This window comes from Acipenser ruthenus, chromosome 5 (assembly GCF_902713425.1).
Source record: "Acipenser ruthenus chromosome 5, fAciRut3.2 maternal haplotype, whole genome shotgun sequence".
NCBI classification, from domain to species: domain Eukaryota; kingdom Metazoa; phylum Chordata; class Actinopteri; order Acipenseriformes; family Acipenseridae; genus Acipenser; species Acipenser ruthenus.
The window spans coordinates 71,042,180-71,060,465 of record NC_081193.1 but is presented as its reverse complement, the minus strand read 5'-3'; the positions used below and the strand labels follow the sequence as shown (position 1 = coordinate 71,060,465).

The following is an 18,286-nucleotide window of genomic DNA, read 5'->3' as shown; positions in this document are numbered from 1 at the left end:
ACAAATGACACAGGAGGCCAGATTATGTTACAGCAGAATGGATACAGTTGTAGCGCATATCAAAGAAGAAAAATGAAATCAAAATGAAAAGTCCAAGTTAACTACTTCTTTTTTTATTTTATTTTATTTTTTTGACCAGCGATTTTAGGGTTGTGTATCAGTATTTTGAAGTAGATTAATGTTAGGAGAAAGGGTGGTGGTGAGTCCTTAAATCAATCTTTATTAAAGGTTTCTTTAAGTGTTTAATGATTTAGTAATTAACATATTGATGAACTTTTACAACTTGCCTAGGGAAAAAGAACATGATCTGGAGAGACGGTTTGAGCTGCTGAACCGGGAGTTGAGAGCGATGCTTGCAATCGAAGGTAAGAGACATAAAATACTGGTGCTTTTTCGGAAACTGTCCAGTAATATATATACGCCAGAATTAGGAAACCAATAAACTGCATTTCTATAAATATTGTTATAATAATATTTTTATTTTGAAACCATATTATTTCTGCACTTTTGTTTAGAAGACGGAACCCCTTGTGTTGTATCAAAGTTGTATGCTTAAGTTTAATCCCTTTAACTGTGTCCTCTCTCGCAAAATGAACCTTTTGCAATCAATGCAAATTGATTTTGCTATTCCATTTTGACCTCTTAACCCTGTTGCTGGCCATGGTCATTTCTTTCTTCACCTGATAAGGTACCTGATCCATAGTAAATCAATTCTAATTAATTTGGAGACACCACTGCTGGCACAAATCAAGGGAAAAAGGGAGCATATATTCTTTGTTTTGTGTGTGACATCCTTTGTGATGCCTATTCATTCATTTATTTATTTATCAATTTGTACACTCCAGGTATAGGTGTGGATTAATGTTCTCCTGATAAGTTGTGTCTTATTGTGTTAGACATGTCAACCAAACACATTTTAATAATCCTGAGAAGACAGATAAGAGCTACTGTACAGAAAACGTGTTTGTTTTTTTTTCTGTCCAATTGGTCAAACTGCCTCTAAAACTCATTTTTAAAAGGTCACTGAACGGCTATATTAAGACTCAAACTGGGTTGTGTTAACTTTCTCAAGTGCTTTGAGTCAGTGTAGACTGCATACATTTGTGCAGGCGGCCGTGTTATTCTAGACTGTTGCACATCAACTTGTTGAATTTACTGAATATAACTTATCTGCTTCTTTTTAAAAGGGCACTTAACATTCAAAGGTAGGGCTTTCTTCTAGGAGACAGATAGTTCTGACCCAGTGATGAGGGAAGAGTGCACATCATTTCTTATTTAGTGCTCCAACAGGTCCATTCATGACTGTGCAATACAGACAGGTAATTGCTGATTTGCTTGGCCAGTTGATGACAGAGAAACATAGACTTCTGAAGTGATCATGCAGAGACCCACTGATGGAAAGTGAAGGCAGTTTTATGAGACATGGGCTGGGCTTGACCTGTTAGGGTAGCTTGTGTTTGGACAATCCTGGTACCTATTTGTAAACCATTGTGTTGTTTTGTGATGTGTGGACAGTTTTCATGTGGCCAGTTGATAAAATTCCATGTGTGGACAGTTGAGGGGTTATGGTAGAAAGGTTGGAGGGACTGGGGGGGGGGGCTAGATAAGATTTGGTTTAAAGATAGAACGGGCTCTGTTGAAATAAATCGTAAGGAGTCACTGGCTTCCATCTTCAGTAAAAGGCTGTGACCTACATACAATTTAGTGCAAATAATTGAATGTTACATCTTGAGCAATTAAACAATGTATTTGTCATATCAAACAAATTATTTAAAAAGCTAAAAACAAAAAATGTAAATTGAGTTATTATTTGACAAAGGGATTGTGGATTCTGCTAAAGGTCTTAACTTATTTACAGATTACAGAAGTGGAAAAAAAATGACTGGATTTCTACGTGTTAAGTCAGTGGATTTACAGCAGTGCTAACTGGGTAACAAAATACTTAAAACGATGTCAGAACAATTTTGTGATAGCACTGTTGTTTGTCCTTCCATATTTAATGTTTGCTTAGAGAAGCTGCTCTGGTTTAGTTTTACACACCCAGGGGTGGTCTTTAGAACGTGGCGTTTTTATTTTTCTCCCAAGAAATGGATCTTTTTTCAGGATTTTGTACAACTTGATTCACTCCTGGTTTGTATTTGAAAGAGGACGCTCTTCTAAAGGGATTTATGCATAGGTTCACTATTTTTGTAGTTACGGTTTATATGATAAGCTTTTTTATATATTTAAAATCAATATGTAATCCTGTGGAGGAGCTTATCCCCTAAAACCCCATTTGTAAATCTATTTTAGCTTTGTTACATAGCCCAGCCACAGTATTCCACAGATTGATTAGGTTCAGCAGTAGAATCCTATCAAATGGCCTGCTCTGATGATGTTGCAAACTCTTTCAGGATTGCTAGTTGACTGGAACTAAAGATAAGACTCGATTGCAATCCCTAGTGCACCCTTCACAAAAAAAACTGTGTTAATTTCCATTAAAGTACAGCCCCTAGTTTTACAGAAATTTTGAAGGTTTACTTAGAGACATTTAAGCCCTTTTTTTAAAAAAAAAAAAAACATTTAAGGGTAAGGGAACTTAAATAGTGTGAAATAGTTCTAGAAAATCAGACAGAAAAATAACAGAGGTGCATACGTAGGGCAGTTGTTACTAAAACGTATTTTTTTTGTTTTCCTTTTTTTTTTTTTTTTTTTTTTGGACAATGTTATTAAAGCAATTAGCGTAATATTTTATTATAGTAGTTGTGTCATTCTTTTTTTATTATTATTATTATTTACCTTAGTTACTCAATATACCATTCCCTTTTGTGGCCTGCCTGATTGTTTTACAAACATTGCATATTGTATTTGGAGATGCTACTTGGATTCTCGCCAATTATTGTGGTCTCTGATGTTGACCTGGCCTTTGTTCGGCAGGTAACCCTGTGTTCAGAAGTGAACCTTTCTTTAAGAAATGCATTATACATTGCCGGTGACACAGTAACCTCAAGAGGAGCACCTGCTCTAAACCACTTTTAACATTGTGGCTTGCTAATAACTTGGCTGTGTTTTGTTACCAACTTTTACTTAAAGTATGCATTTTATATTTTTTAGCAAATCTGTGCTTGCATTTTGCATGTATATAGTCCAGTTTTTTTTAAATGAGTATAGTCCGTTTAAAATGCCATATTGCTGCCCGGTGGAACCACCAGTTTAATTGGGGGGGTGGCGCGGGGCGGGGGGGGGGGGGGTTAAGGAGAAATGTTGAAGAATCGCCAATACAATATCCCCATAAAACGGAATAGTGCTTTGTGTGTGTGTACTTTACTGCCTTCGAATTATTATATGGAGATGTATCACATTCTAAATTTGTAAATCTAAACCAGAACTCCCTGAAGAACCACTTGCTTTCATAAAGCTGCTGAGCAGTTTGCTCTCTTGAATACATTTTGCATTGGAGGGGGGTCATGGGGATTTGAACCAGCGCATTCTTGTGTGGCTTGTGAAGATTCACATGGTAACCATTGGTGTGCATTGTTAGGTTTATCTGAATAAGCACCAGCCATGTGAGTTTTAACGTGATTGCCCAGGGCAATGGAGAAAGAGAGAGGAGAGGGTAATCCAAAAAGGATTGCACACACTCTTTGCTCTTTGAGTTTTTGTTTTTTTTTTGGAGGGGGTGGTTGCTTGAGTCAGTGGCTGTAGCTTTTTTAAGCTGGTATCTGATTTCCCTCCTGGTCCTCATTTGTTCTGCTATGTCTCTCATCATCTACTGCTCCTTCTTTTCATTGTTTACCTTCCTAATGAGGTGGGCGGGACAGGCTACCTTCTGATTGACAGCTGCATGCTCCCACTGTCTGCCGAGGAAGGGGAGCACTTTGGTTCTTGGCTCGGAGGTGTATGACAAAATATTCTTTTCAGATATGCAGCATTCTTTAAAAGTTTTTTGTTGGTGCCCTCCTCCCTTGGTACTGAACTTTTACCTCAAGTGGGGATTTTTGTGGGGCAACAGAACCAGGGCATAAGGACAGGATTTGTGTTCCGCCTGACCTTTTTAATATGTTTTTGTATAACGGCAGCAAACAGTAGTACTATTTTTAAAGAAGTAGTTGACATTTGGTGGCAAATTACTAAAAGTTCTGGTAGATTACATTACAAATTACATCTGTTCTGGTAGTTCTGGTTTTCTGAAAGATCTGGTTGAGTGATCCTTAATATTACATATTGGTGTATTTGTTGCTTGACTCGCCAGCAGCCATTTGAATTACAACACATATCTTACATCTCTCTCTCTCTCTCTCTCTCTCTCTCTCTCTCTCTCTCTCTCTCTCTCTCTCTCTCTCTCTCTCTCTCTCTCTCTCTCTCTCTCTCTCTCTCTCTCTCTCTCTCTCTCTCTCTCTCTCTCTCTCTCTCTATATATATATATATATATATATATATATATATATATATATATATATATATATATGTGTATATATATATGTATATATATATATGTGTGTGTCTGTTTTCAATTTAAATGTGTTTATTTGGAATACAAGTAAATAACTTTAAAATATTGAAACCCTATTCATTTTACTTTTCAAGTGACTTCAAAGAACCTGAGGTTAAATGAGTATTCAGCTGATCTTTCAGGACAAGCATATGGTGCCCAGCATGAAATGTACCCAACTGTTGCAATTTGGCGGAATGAGAGAAGAATTTTTAATTTTTTTGCTTGTTTATTAACAGATACAAATAGCCATGGCTTATTTCTCATTATTCTTCTAAAATGTATCATAATAAACTATTTAGTGAATGTGGGGGAAACCTTTTTTTTTTATCATCCGTATCCTGTTTTTTGTTGTTTTTTGTTAGTTTTACGGTCATTTTAAACAATTAACACATATTTGGATAGCAGGGAGAGTCAAACTAGAAAGTACTCCACTTGTTTTCAGCATTACTTCACTGCTGTATACATTGCAACACTCCCAAGCATTTTGCTTTGTAGTGTTTGTGTTGTTGATAACCAAGAGCAGCTGTGACAGTGCTGTCTTACAAAGCAGGTGGAGTGTACATATTGATGTGTGTTTCAAGGCTTTTCATTGAAGAGAAGCAGATGCTTAATTCTTGCTTGCGATGTTCAAGGCACATCACTGTCACTCATGCATGTATTGGAAGACTTTTGTGTGTGTGAGGATGTTTTTATGTTGCAAAACATGTCCTGTATTTATTTGGTTCACAAAATGGTTTAATATTTGAGTTTAAAAATAGATGCATTATAAATGGTTTTCCCTTTTTTGTATAATTACCGAAGTAACTAATGTGTGTGTTCTCACTTTGTGTCTCTCTTAGACTGGCAGAAAACTGAGGCTCAAAAGAGACGAGAACAGCTTCTGCTGGATGAACTTGTTATTCTGGTTAACAAGCGAGATGCACTGGTCAGGGACTTGGATGCCCAGGAAAAACAGTAGGTTATGTGGTTCAGTCAAGATGGAAATAAAGTCATACATTTGAATAAGAAATTGATGTTTATATTTCACTACTTCTTGGTATAACAGATTATATATTGCATTTGGGGTTTAAATAATATTATTCTTGCCAGTTCATATTTATATATTAAAGTCATGATATACTTTAAAAAATAACTATTTATAGGACTAAACAAGTGTTTATTGATATTAGCCATTCTTATATTGTATTTATCTTAACAACAAAGAGACTTGTGCATTCTTTGAAACATGTAATATATCTGTTAGAATTTCTTGAAGATCGGCTGCCGTAAATATTTGTAGTGTACAGACTGTAAATACTGAAAGAAATGTTTTGTAATGTGTTTAATTTTGTTTTTGTTTTTTTTTCCCCAGGGCAGAAGAGGAGGATGAGCATTTGGAAAGAACTCTGGAACAAAACAAAGGCAAAATGGCAAAAAAAGAAGAAAAATGTGTCATTCAATAATTACCAACTGCGAAACCAGTGCCATCGCATATCTTTATTATCGTGACTATTTAAAGATTTGAATCAAGTATGTGAGCCTAAGTAATCACAATTTGGTTCAGTGTTGTGTAACATTTTATGTCTGGTTTTAAATTGCCCCTTTTATGCCTTACACCTGTTGTAGGGAAATGGATTGTCTATCGGATAATCAGTAATTATGAAATGTGCTCAAGACATAGATTGTGAATCTGACCTAGAGGAGTCAAAGAAGAACATTTCAGTACAAAGAAATCATTAAAAATAAAGTAATAAGTCACGCAAATATTCTATGTTGATTTTTAACTTTTCTTTTAACCTTTTTATTTTTTTCGCTTCAGTATTTTTTCCCCCATAAAATAAGAATTATTGTTATATTTAAACATTGCTGTAATTATTACAAGTTGACAGCTGTTAAGAGACTGCAAACCAAAAATGCAGCGGCCATGTTGTATATGATTACCAATGCTGGCGTGAACTATGGGAGGCTGATCAACTTGCAACCGTTTACTTTCAAATACAGCAAAAACGACATCATGTCGAAAATCATTATTTATTACAGTGTTTCCTTACTTGAGCTACATGTAAAGTAATTGTGACATCTTCATCATGTACATTTGCTCAAGGACTTTTAATATTTATTATATACTTTTTAAATTGCTTTCATGTGCAAATGTCCTTGGTAAAGCGTTCCATCTGGTGCAGTTGTATTCGTGTGGAAACAGTTCTCTGTTTATTTATTCCAGTATCATGAGTCCTCAATAAAATTTAAAATCCTTTCATACATGTGTTTTGTTTTTGACGTGTCTGGATTCATATGTTTTGGTTTTACTTTGTTTGCATTGTTTTTCAATACAGGGGTACAGCGTTGCGCATTTTAACTAAACTTGGAACTAGAGAAATGGGGATTTGTTTTTTATGGTTTGCCTTTTTCAATGTACTGCCCCTAGAGAATTCAGAATTCCACTATATCTTTATAATATGTGGGATTTCCTCCCCAGAAATACGCATCAAATTGTAGTCCCTGTTAGTTTTCATGAGCTTATACAGACGTTTTAGAAAAAAATACGCTATCTCTGTATTTAGAGTGTCTAGGTCATTTGTGTTAAAAAATTGGTAAGTTATTTGTAAAAACTATATAGTATATTTGTATGCACAAATATTACATTTTTACTTCTGGTATTTAATAGTACATATTTTATTAATTCATATATATATATATATATATATATATATATATATATATATATATAATGAATAAAGTATGTTTGCTAACTTAATTTATTTAGTGTTTGCTAAGGGTGAAGTCTTAAATAATTACATAATTTAAAAAAGAAGAAAACTCACATTAGTTAGTTTGGGGAAAAAATCTATGCAATATAACATGTTAAGTTTAAACATTTTGCTTCTTGTGCTGTGGTTCCCTCAATCCCCTGTGTTTCATATTCATTTATAAATGAGTGTTTGCATTTTGTTTAATTTAGGTTAATGCATATTATTCATTCCTGAGAGGCAGATTAGACTAAATCGTTTTATACAGAACATCTGTTTACCCTCGGTACCTTGTTTTGTTTGTTTTCCAGTAAGGTTTTTATATATCAAGAACCGACTACTACATACTCATCACCGCGGCCTCACCACTGCGATTAAATAGTGAAAAATAAGTTTTGACAGCTGACGTCCTCTCTGGCCTTTCTAATACTTTCAAATGAATTCGCTGATCTGTTCTCTGCTTGGGTTCGAGCGTATATCCAGATTATGTCGTCTAAGGCGATTATTATTATTATTATTATTATTATTATTATTATTATTATTAGTGACCGTAATCGGTAGTGGATCCATTTAATAGTTTTGACGGCAAAAGGATTTTCAGAACGGTGTTTACATCACAGGCTAAATGATTCTGTTAAGTTACTTTTTTTTTTTTTTACTTGTTTACATCACAAAAATATCTGCGATATACACAAAGCGTTAGTCTAATGTATTTCTGAGGAACCGGATTGAATGAAAGGAGACAGAAAACTATTTCCTTCATAAGCGGCAGACTATCCGTTTATTTACATTATTTTCTTAAATAATAACGTTTATAAGGTGGCACCAAAAACACTCCGTTTTATATTTAAAAAGAAAATAATAATTAAGAAACACATTCGTATAAATTGCTTTAATGGAACAAAATAAACACAACAGCAGCATTACATTACAAATGTAAATAATTAAAAGCAGTCTCTTTAGTACTAAGGCAAGGCTGTGCATAGTGTATTGTCTTACAGAGCGCTATATCGGCGAGTTACTTCGTAGAAATATCACATACCGTCAATCTGCAACTAAAAATAACATCGATAGAAATAGAAGAATAATCGCATTTTGCTTTGTATGCAAATGATAAAATCCCACGTTTTGTGGTACTTACCTGTCTACTCTCCAGGACAAGGACACCGTACACCCAAAACGTTAAAAACCAGACCATAAAACCCCATATTTGCACGTTAAATATGAAGAAACACCTTCTTTTTCTATGAAGAAGCGTGGTAGTTAAACACCTTTAGAGGTGGATCTGTGCAAATGGATTAATCTCCCGTGCATTGTACATGTATAATGCTTTGAAGTCTGTACAGCTTCACCTCACAGGTGTTGATCAGTTCGATTTCATGGCGTCCTGGCCATTGAATCCTGTAGAATTTCCTTCCTACTTTGGAAGAAAGAAATGAACCGAGGGAAGACTTTACCAACCTTCTTGTATGAGAGCTCAAGCAATTTCATATTTTTATGCATCACCGTTTTAGCACTCAAAAACTTCCACAATCTTCTACAATACTGACGGCTGTACAGACAGCCAAAACTTTTTCTCCTTCCCTACGCTCCTTTAATCCAGGGTTTTATAGGCTCAGCATTAAGAAAATTCGTCTGCAATTTGGGATTAGACAAATACTCTTATTACAAAGGTTAGTGCTACTTGATATCTTGATACTTGGTTGATCACATCATCTTACACCGAGATCACGAATAAAAAACTTTTTGCAGATCTGGTGAATTGTTAATGTAGAGGAATACTTTCTTTCGTTCATAAAGGCCAAGTTTAAAACTAAAATGTTAACGGCAATACAGCGCTTTTATCTCTCAAATGTGCTAAACAAACCTTCGGTACCGATCTTGAAAGTGAGACAAGCGTACATCGGATATACGATGGCTATGAACAGTATATGAAATGTTGTTGTTTAAAATCGTGTTGTTTCATTATGTCTATAAACATCTTTGATATTAAGTTGTGTGTGTTTTCATATCTGTATATGGACTATTTTATTGTGCAGATGCACAAAGCCAGTAAAGGCCTATTTTTTTAACTTGGATTTTTTTTTTTTTTTTAATCCCAGCAAGAACTTTTTTTTTAATCTTATTTTCTTTGAAAATTCTCTTTTTTGTGAATTGGCCGCGGCATCTTTTGAACTTTTAAAAAGTGCTCGTGTCGATGACTTTTTGGGACTAGAAGAATCGTGTAAACCCTGCCTTTGATTGGATGGCCTATATAGTCAAAAATGTAATTTCGTTCTTCTGGCGGTCACTTTCTTTGAACATTAGCTCGCTTTCAGATCCAACTTCAGTTAGAATGAGTTGATTTTGTAGAGCAACAAAAGGAGCGACCAAAGCCTTATTAAGGTCCTCAGAAGATCTCGCCGATCTTTTGAGAAACAGTTAAGGAAACAGTGTGCCCTCCATAATATTCTGTTACCGTGTTTTATTGGTATTTCTTTAGGAAAGTGACGCTTGAAAGGTACTTTCTTTGATACGCAGCCATTGGTCTCTCTTGCCTGATTTATTTTTTGGTGTCGACTGGTTTCTTTTGGTTATTCTGTTCAGATTTCTCTCCCTCTCTCTGTTAAAAGACGGTTCCTATTAAACTTTACGCTGACTATTCTGAAATGTAATTCTAAGTGGGGATTAATCCATCATCAATATTCATGAGAAGGTGGTAAAATAGAAAATGGAATACAAATGTGTTTTTTTCTGTGTGTTTTGGGGGGGGTGGGGGTTCTGTTTTTTCCTCAACCCAAAAAGTAGCAGGTATAACAAAAAAATAACATACCTTTACAGTATACTTGCTTTTTACGCACTTGCTCCAAAATATGTGTGTAATAATCCTTTATAAATAAACTATTGTAAAGTAATCAAACTTAACCTGTCACGTTACTTGGAAATAGTACGGATAACTTGGTAAGAAAATGGAAACCTGCATTTATGTATGTATGTATGTGGTAAACAGAACTATATTTGTAACGCTTTGATTGTAAAAATAGGCCAACAATGTAAACATCGGGCCTATATTAGGTATTCGTTTTGTTTTTTTGTTTACAAAATGCTCATTTTTAGAGAATTGCTTATTACGATGTTGTTAAAAACTGGGAAATGTTCGGTCTTTCCTTTTTGCGCGCAAAGCCTTCAATCTTTCTGCAAGTTCCGACAACGATGCTTCGGCTGCAAACGTTAAACTTTGCAACAAATGAAGGTAAACTCAATGACTCGATATTCTTTAGGAATAAAAAACGACATACTATTTTGCGAAACTATTGTCAACTGTTTCCAGTTGACTGCAGTAACAATTGCATATTAAAGGCTAACAAATAACCAAATCAATCTGATGAAGCAATAATTATATTTTATAAATGTTTTAAAACCAAAACATTTTTTATTGTGCTTAATATGCTGCTAAACAATAAATAAACAATATATTTTCTTTATCATCTGTCTGTCTGACCTCGCTTTGCTCTGTGCAGCTCGGTGAAGGGGGACGTTTTTCTCCATCACTCTTAACCCCTATTGAGTCAAACAGCTGTCCATCATGTACAGGCTGAGCTCGGATTGGTGGGGGTGGGCGGTTCCGCAGGTATCTCATGCTCATAGAAGAGCAGGGCAGAGAGTAGGTGATCAATCTTCATCAGTCTACATTAGCAATCACCTTAACCACTACGCAAGACAGCCGCCAAACAAGGTAATGCGTTTGATTAATTTTGTTTTAAACCCTGTAAACTTTCACTGAATACAGCTGTAATAGTGTACCCGAACTACGTAAAACACGCGCATTGCACCACTCAATATGATTGACACGCGTGTATTATTTAGCCTATACATACATCGATACTAGTTTTCGTTCTAATTTGTTTTGTATCCGTATTGCATTCCAGAATTGTACACAGTGGATATTTTGAGTGAAGATACGGGGTTTATTTCGAGTGGACCTGTTAAGAACACTGGAAAAAAGGTATGTTTATAGACCTAACTGGGGACATTTTTTATGCATAATCTTATTTAACTCGTATTCCTGTTAATTTTAACTTTATATATATATATATATATATAATATATATATATATATATATATATATATATATATTAATTACACAATGTTGTCTTGTTGGATGGTGGAAATGATAAACACAGACTTGAGAGTTAATTGTCTTGTATTCAAGTACATCTGTTTATACTGTAAGTAAGAACAGTGGCCGGGGAAATACAGCAATGTAAAAAGTTTGCGCAGATCCAGGTGACGATCAGAAAATAAGAGCCGTTTGCTCTGCTGGTAATACAAATGTTGGTTTAACAGATATGGGGAAATTTACCGTAAATAGTTTTTTGTACGGGCTGGTCTGATTTTATTTCATATTTTATTCTCATGGAAATGACTAATTTTAAGAGCCCGATTGCCCATTAAAATGTTGAATCTATTTAGCAGATAATTGAAGAGGCGTGTTTTGGTTTTTGTTAATTTATTTTGCTGATAAGACCCCTTCTTTAAATGGTCTCCCTGGAGGTCTAATCTAAATTGTAATTGAGTTCATTTGCACGGAGCTCTCGCCTTTTCAATCTAGTTTATCTCCGTCCCGTGGAGCTGCAAATGTAGTTTTAAATACACACAACAGGCCAGGTTTACTGCTGCTTCATTTTCACAGCACGGGATCACATCTTGCCTTTATTTAAAAAAAAAAAAAAGTTTCAGTAGTTAACCAAATAATGAATTTAACAAAACATTAAATAGTACGTGTTTACCGTTTATTATGTGTACTATCTGCAGTTAAGAAATCGATTGAAAACACCTAAATGTATTTAATTATAGGCTATGTAAATAATGTGTTTGCTATACTAAAATAAGGAACTGTCGTTGACATTGGAATATAACTGCATTAATTGTAGAATGTGGTAATCCGATAAGAAATCAATGTTCCTAATAAATTTAAGTAATAGTTGAAAATGAGTCGTTTCTGTGCGTATTGTTGTGTAATCTGCAATTTATCTACTTAATTTATGTTTTAATCGACCCTGCCTTAACTTTTAAAAAAAAAAAAATAAAGGTCGTAGGTCAATGTTGCAAATGATAGTCTATTCTAAAATCAACGTATGTGTATTCCAAAGAACATTGATATTTAAAATGGGGGGGTGGGGTGGGGGTGTTAATACATGTATCCATACTTGTGTTAAAATGATTCTCATTAAGACAGTTTACTACCTGACTGCTACTCGCATACTATAAACAGAATTACGGTTACAGCACGAGTACAAATTATCATAATATAACTAAATAATAACTGATGTTGGCTGTACACGGAGAAAAATTAACGGATTATTTTACATTTTAAATTACGTAAAACGCCGTCTGAGACATTTATTTACAATGTGTTTTGTTTATTTTTTTAAAATTTTTTTACAATGCAATTCTATTTTAAGCTCATTCACATTTGTGTGCCTCTGTGTGTATATATGTATATAAACAATTTTCGCTTTTCATAAGTTGACGTATAATGTACAAAGTTTTGTGCAGTATGAAAATGGCGGGCCGCGTTTTGCCAGTGTCCAAGGTGATTGTAATATAAAGTGAGGTTTATACGTTATAGTAAATATTTAATGTAACTTATGCACTTCAGTTTGTATGGTAACACTATTTTTATTAGCTAATAAATAGAGCGGCGGTGTATTTAAATATACAATGTAAAGCATAAGGTAAATTAAAATGCAACATTAATATTTATTGTAAATTGAATGTTTGTTTTGATTATGCTTTTGTCTGAAGTATAGAGGCTAAAACTAAATAAACACTGAAGGTGTAACCTGTACCATAAGATTTACTTGTATTCAGCATAGGCATCGTTCCCATTATGTTTTGTGTGTGTAATATTATATATATATATATATAATATACTTTTATAACCCAATTTACCTTTCAGTTTTGTAGAAAACCAGCAATAAAATGTGTGTGAAAACTTAATTTTTATTTATTTATTTCAGTTTACTTGAAGAAACTCCCTGACGGAATTTTAATACCGAAGGAAAATTGGAAGAAATTGGGGTGGGGAAAAAAACAAATCAAATAAAAACAGCAGCGTTGGTGGAAACGCTTTTTAAAAAAAAGCTTTTAGCATGATGTCATACCTCAAACAGCCTCCTTACGGAATGAACGGACTGGGGATAAGCGGTGCCATGGACCTACTGCATCCTTCTGTCGGATACCCTGGTGAGAGCAGTGAAGTCACAACACGTATCAATTTTGTCAGTGTATTCAATGTGAATATAGGAAAGATTGGAGTAAAAACTGCACGTCTTTTGACATCCCACGCTCTTATAGCCTAAAGCTTTATTTAAATTGTACTTTGCAGATCAAACCAATGTATTTAATTTTTTAATATACCCTAACCCCGTATACAATGCAAAGGTTTTAAAAATGGATTTGGTTTAGTTTGCTTTTTATTAAAAGGTTTTCTTCACTGGTTTACATTGTTTTAAAAGGGCTATGTAGAGGGTCCAATGCGATTCCTCCACTAAAGATCCCAGAAACAAAACCACCCTGTATTATTATTTATTTATTATTATTATTTATTTCTTAGCAGACGCCCTTATCCAGGGCGACTTACAATCGTAAGCAAATACATTTCAAGTGTTACAATACACTGTATGATTCTCAACGTGCATTGAAATGGCTTTAGGTACTAAGGGGTTATCAATTTACGTACGCCTGTCTGGTGGCATCTCTCCACTGGTTACATTTGAATGGAACTAATGAAAAATTAATTGGGGATTTCTAAATGTGCATGTAGGTGTGCAATAGAAGCCGAACATGAACTAAGGCTGTCGGGCATTCAAAATTGAGTTAATACTAGTAAATCTATTTACCATTAACGTTTGTTTCCCTTTAGAGTGTTTTATTTATACTTCTAATATCGCCTTTTGTTTTAAAAAACAAAACCTTAAAATGAACAAATTAACCAACGAATTAAATAAAATGTAGGCCTAGACTTACTTTGTTGATTTGGTGACTAGCAATAAATAATATACAGCGTGTATGTTTGTTTTTGTGTGCTAACGCTCAGTATTTTGACTTTTTTTTTTGTTTTTTATATATATTTAGCGACTCCAAGGAAACAACGGCGGGAGAGGACAACTTTCACACGCTCGCAGCTAGACATTCTGGAAGCGCTTTTTGCCAAAACACGATACCCGGACATATTCATGAGAGAGGAAGTCGCTTTAAAAATAAATTTGCCTGAATCCAGAGTTCAGGTATGTACGCTTATTATACCGAGTATTTTTTTTTACTAGGATTTTAATAATTGAGAGAAACAATATCCTATTGCATCTGGGACTGTATCACATATTGTTGACTCCTGTATCGATTCTAGAATTTCAAAAACTAGCCAGTATTATGCCGTGAAATCTCCGTTTTTATTAAACTTCGGAATTATTTACTACATTCAAAAAGTGAACGAAAAATGTATTTAATTGAGCAACATAAAAATGTATATATTTAAGAAAGAATACCCAATATGGTGGCGCCCTCTTGTGAATAGCCGTTGCAAGTTTGAGAGAAACCCAAGGATGATTCTGAAATGGAGAAACTAACACCGTTTCAAATTATAACCCCTTTATATTTATAGTAAATTATGTTCAGTATTTTTGGGGGGTCTGGTTTGTGGTGCCGGTGTCGCATCAATTTCTGTTACTTATCAAATGTTCCTCCTTTGTGTACTGCGCATGCCTAGACTATTTTCAACCTGTACTGCGCATTACCCCACTACTTATTTTTTTGGATGACAGTGTTTGTAAAGTTACATTTTACTCCACGTGTAGTAATTAGTTTTATATTGAATACAGACAGTATTGTTAACGAACGGTAAAGTGTACTACAGAGCTACATACATTTTCTTAAAATAATAATAATAAATCAATCGAAAGATAAAATCGCAATATACGCCGACTGAAACTTTTTTTTTTACGTTGTAGCGTTTTCTTGACACTAAATAACCCTTAAGTATGCCTTTTGTAAAATTGTTTTTGTTAGAAATATTTAGAATAGAAATATAATTTAAAAATAAGTAATGTTGATTATATTACATTATTTTAGATCGGCTGTATATTTCTGAACTCTATATAACCACCAAGATGAATTGTTGGATTGTTTTAACTTGACCAAAAAAAAGTTTATAGTTTCAGATTAAATGTTGGTGCAGGTAGGAGATTTTGACAAGGTAGCAAAATTTGACTAGTTTTATACATGTCATATTTTGCTACCGGTAGCACATTTTGACAAAGTAGCAGTGCAATACCAAGACAGAGAGTAATCCAAAGTAAGTGTTTAAAGATGTGTGTTGGTTTGTAAATTATACGAAATGAACAACATTTGAGTTTAGCATGAGTTCCTTTTTTTTCTCTCGTTCTCTAGCCCACTTCTAAACAGCCCTATTCATTTACATACGTCGAGAATGCAAAATGCTTATTTTATTTGGTTTCAAAATTTTAAATCCCAACAACCACTACGTTAAGATCTGTAACTTTTTAAACCACGTTTTTTTTAAATAAAAGCTTCCGATTTTAATACTGTACTGAGTAGTTGCTATGGCTTGTGTACACAACACCATTAATGCCCGTCACCTAGCCGAGAGCTTTTGCAATAAGACTCGTGTCTTGTGTAAAGTGTGTTTTAAATATTCAAATATATTTATATAAGCTTTTAAAAAGAATAAAATAAACTGTTCAATAACATTGTGGTTTATTTTTGCTTATACGTTCTGTGTGTCCATACCATATATCGAGACGTTTGCTGTAGGTTACATGAACATGCAGGCCCACTTAAGCACTCACTTTTTTAAAAGTAGTAATTCAATGGCTTGTCAGAGTAGCTCTATGAAACATGACCCACTGTAAGCATTGGAAACCCAAATGCAAATGTTACTTAACTGCTATTAAATTAACTATTTGTTTAATGAAATGTTGTTCAGAAGGGTGTTCTGTGAATTGCAAACTCTTTTATTCAAATTACTGTGAACCCCTTTTAGATTAACTTTTTTTTTTTTTTTTTTGCATTATTTTAGGTTTGGTTTAAAAACCGTCGTGCAAAATGCCGCCAGCAGCAACAGAGTGGAAACGGAGCCAAGGCAAGGCCAGCCAAGAAAAAATCGTCCCCGACCAGAGAGAGCACTGGCTCAGACAGCAGCGGTCAGTTCACCCCTCCAACTGTGTCCAGCTCGGGGTCGTCCTCCTCTGCCAGCTCCACCTCCAGTAATACTGGGATCAGTGGCACCTCTACCTCCATCAGCAACCCTGTGTCATCCATCTGGAGCCCAGCTTCCATCTCCCCTGGTTCAGCACCACCTGTTGCTATCCCAGAGTCTCTTCCTCCCACCAGCGCCTCCTGCATGCAGCGGTCAGTCTCCAGTGCGTCCACAGCCTCCTACCCCTTGACCTACAGCCAGGCCACTGGTTACAGTCAAGGCTACCCAGCCCCTTCCAGTTCCTACTTCAGTGATTGCAGCTCCTACCTGACTCCCATGCACTCACACCACCATCCCCACCAACTGAGCCCCATGGCACCTTCATCCATGTCTGGACATCCCCACCATCACTTGAGCCAGTCCTCAGGCCACCATCACCACCACCACCACCATCAGGGTTACACAGGAGCTGGATTAGCTTTCAACTCCTCGGATTGCCTGGATTACAAAGACCAGTCGTCTTGGAAACTCAACTTCAACACAACAGACTGCTTGGACTACAAAGATCAGGCAGCCTGGAGGTTTCAAGTCTTGTGAAAAAACAAAACAACAAAATTATTTTAATTTTTTTTTTCCAATACGTCTTTATGAACTTAACATTTATCTAATAGAGTTAGACACATACAAAAGTTTTCATCGCTTGAAAAATGAACCAAAACTCTTCTTGTGGACAGAAGTTTCCCCCACCATTAACCACCAAATATTTTTCCACTCTCTCTTTATGAAATTAAGATTTTTTTAAACTCTTTGTGGACAACACAGAATACCAGACTCAAGTTTTAACAAAAAGAAAGGTGTTTTTTTTTTTTTTTTTTTTTAAGTTTTATTCAAAATTTAAGACATGCAGATTATTTCCCAGACCTGCTTTGACTCGCCCTTGCTACAGGGTGCAGGGGAGATTTCACCACAAGAAACTTTTTAAAGTGTGATTGATTTCTAAATCAATACAAATTGTGTAAAGATTAATTTTCACTGTTATTTTAGGATGAAAAAATAGTCGGCTGCATAAAGGAGCTGGGAATTTGTAAATATATAATTGGGTCAGTTACAGTGACCACATTTTAGTTTGTTCCAGGATTTAATTTTTACACAAACCCACATAGAATGTTGTCCTTCCCAGACTGTCCAAAAAAAAATGTAAATTTCCTGTAGAATTTCAGAATTATTGTCAAGATCAACTTAATAGTTAAATATGAAAATAAAATGTGTTTGAATTTCTATTTTACCCCCCCCCCCCCCCCCCCCAAAAAAAAAAAGCAAAACACGAATGGAAATATTGGATATAGTCAAGTTGCTGTTGCATTTCAGGTCGGACCTAATATTCTTAGTAAACGTTAGAGCATTGTCTATAGTGATGTATGTTGCAACCTCATTTAAATAAAAAATAGCGGCACTTGCACATCTTTGTCTAACGGTCTTGACTGATTGTATTTATCATGCAAAAAAGTAAAGTGTGGAACAATTTCAATATGCTAATGAAATGTTGAACTTCTTTAAGGCAAATCCCTTTCATACAAATCCATCCAATAAACCTCGGGTTAAAAAAAAACAAACAAAAAAAAAAAAACCCTGGTGTCTGAGTGACTTATTTGATGAAGAAAAAAAAAATACCAAGTTGCTTTTGAATAAAATGTATTCTAAATGTTACATTCGGTGCTGTGACTTATCCAACCATTTTAATTAATTGTAGCTTATGATAGCGAAGAGTCGAGTCTGTTGCCGTTAGACCCTATGAAAAATTAAGAGTTTTTTTTGGTTTACTTTTTTTTTAACTGTTCTCCTCCAGTTTCACTCTTTTTTTTTATTTTAAAGTTCTTTATTTT

General features: G+C 34.8%; 2 protein-coding genes across 13 annotated transcripts in view; both read left to right on the top strand.

Annotated features, from left to right (window-relative positions):
• The window catches only part of LOC117402982 (EH domain-binding protein 1-like), a 157,118-nt gene extending 150,401 nt beyond the window's left edge, over nt 1-6,717 (top strand). For all 12 annotated transcript variants that reach the window (XM_034004751.3, XM_034004754.3, XM_034004748.3 and 9 more), the window contains 3 exons: nt 292-365; nt 5,314-5,428; nt 5,826-6,717. In XM_034004751.3, the coding sequence (XP_033860642.3) occupies nt 292-365; nt 5,314-5,428; nt 5,826-5,916 (280 nt within the window). In that variant the 3' untranslated portion in view covers nt 5,917-6,717. The remainder of the gene's footprint in view (nt 1-291; nt 366-5,313; nt 5,429-5,825) is intronic.
• A 4,067-nt stretch (nt 6,718-10,784) lies between these two features.
• LOC117403326 (homeobox protein OTX1 B-like) lies at nt 10,785-17,862 on the top strand. The gene is made up of 5 exons (XM_034005392.3): nt 10,785-10,918; nt 11,112-11,188; nt 13,207-13,432; nt 14,324-14,475; nt 16,284-17,862. The coding sequence occupies exons 3-5, from the start codon at nt 13,339-13,341 to the stop codon at nt 16,998-17,000; spliced, it is 963 nt and encodes a 320-aa protein (XP_033861283.1). The 5' UTR covers nt 10,785-10,918; nt 11,112-11,188; nt 13,207-13,338; the 3' UTR covers nt 17,001-17,862.
• The last annotated feature ends 424 nt before the right edge of the window (nt 17,863-18,286 follow it).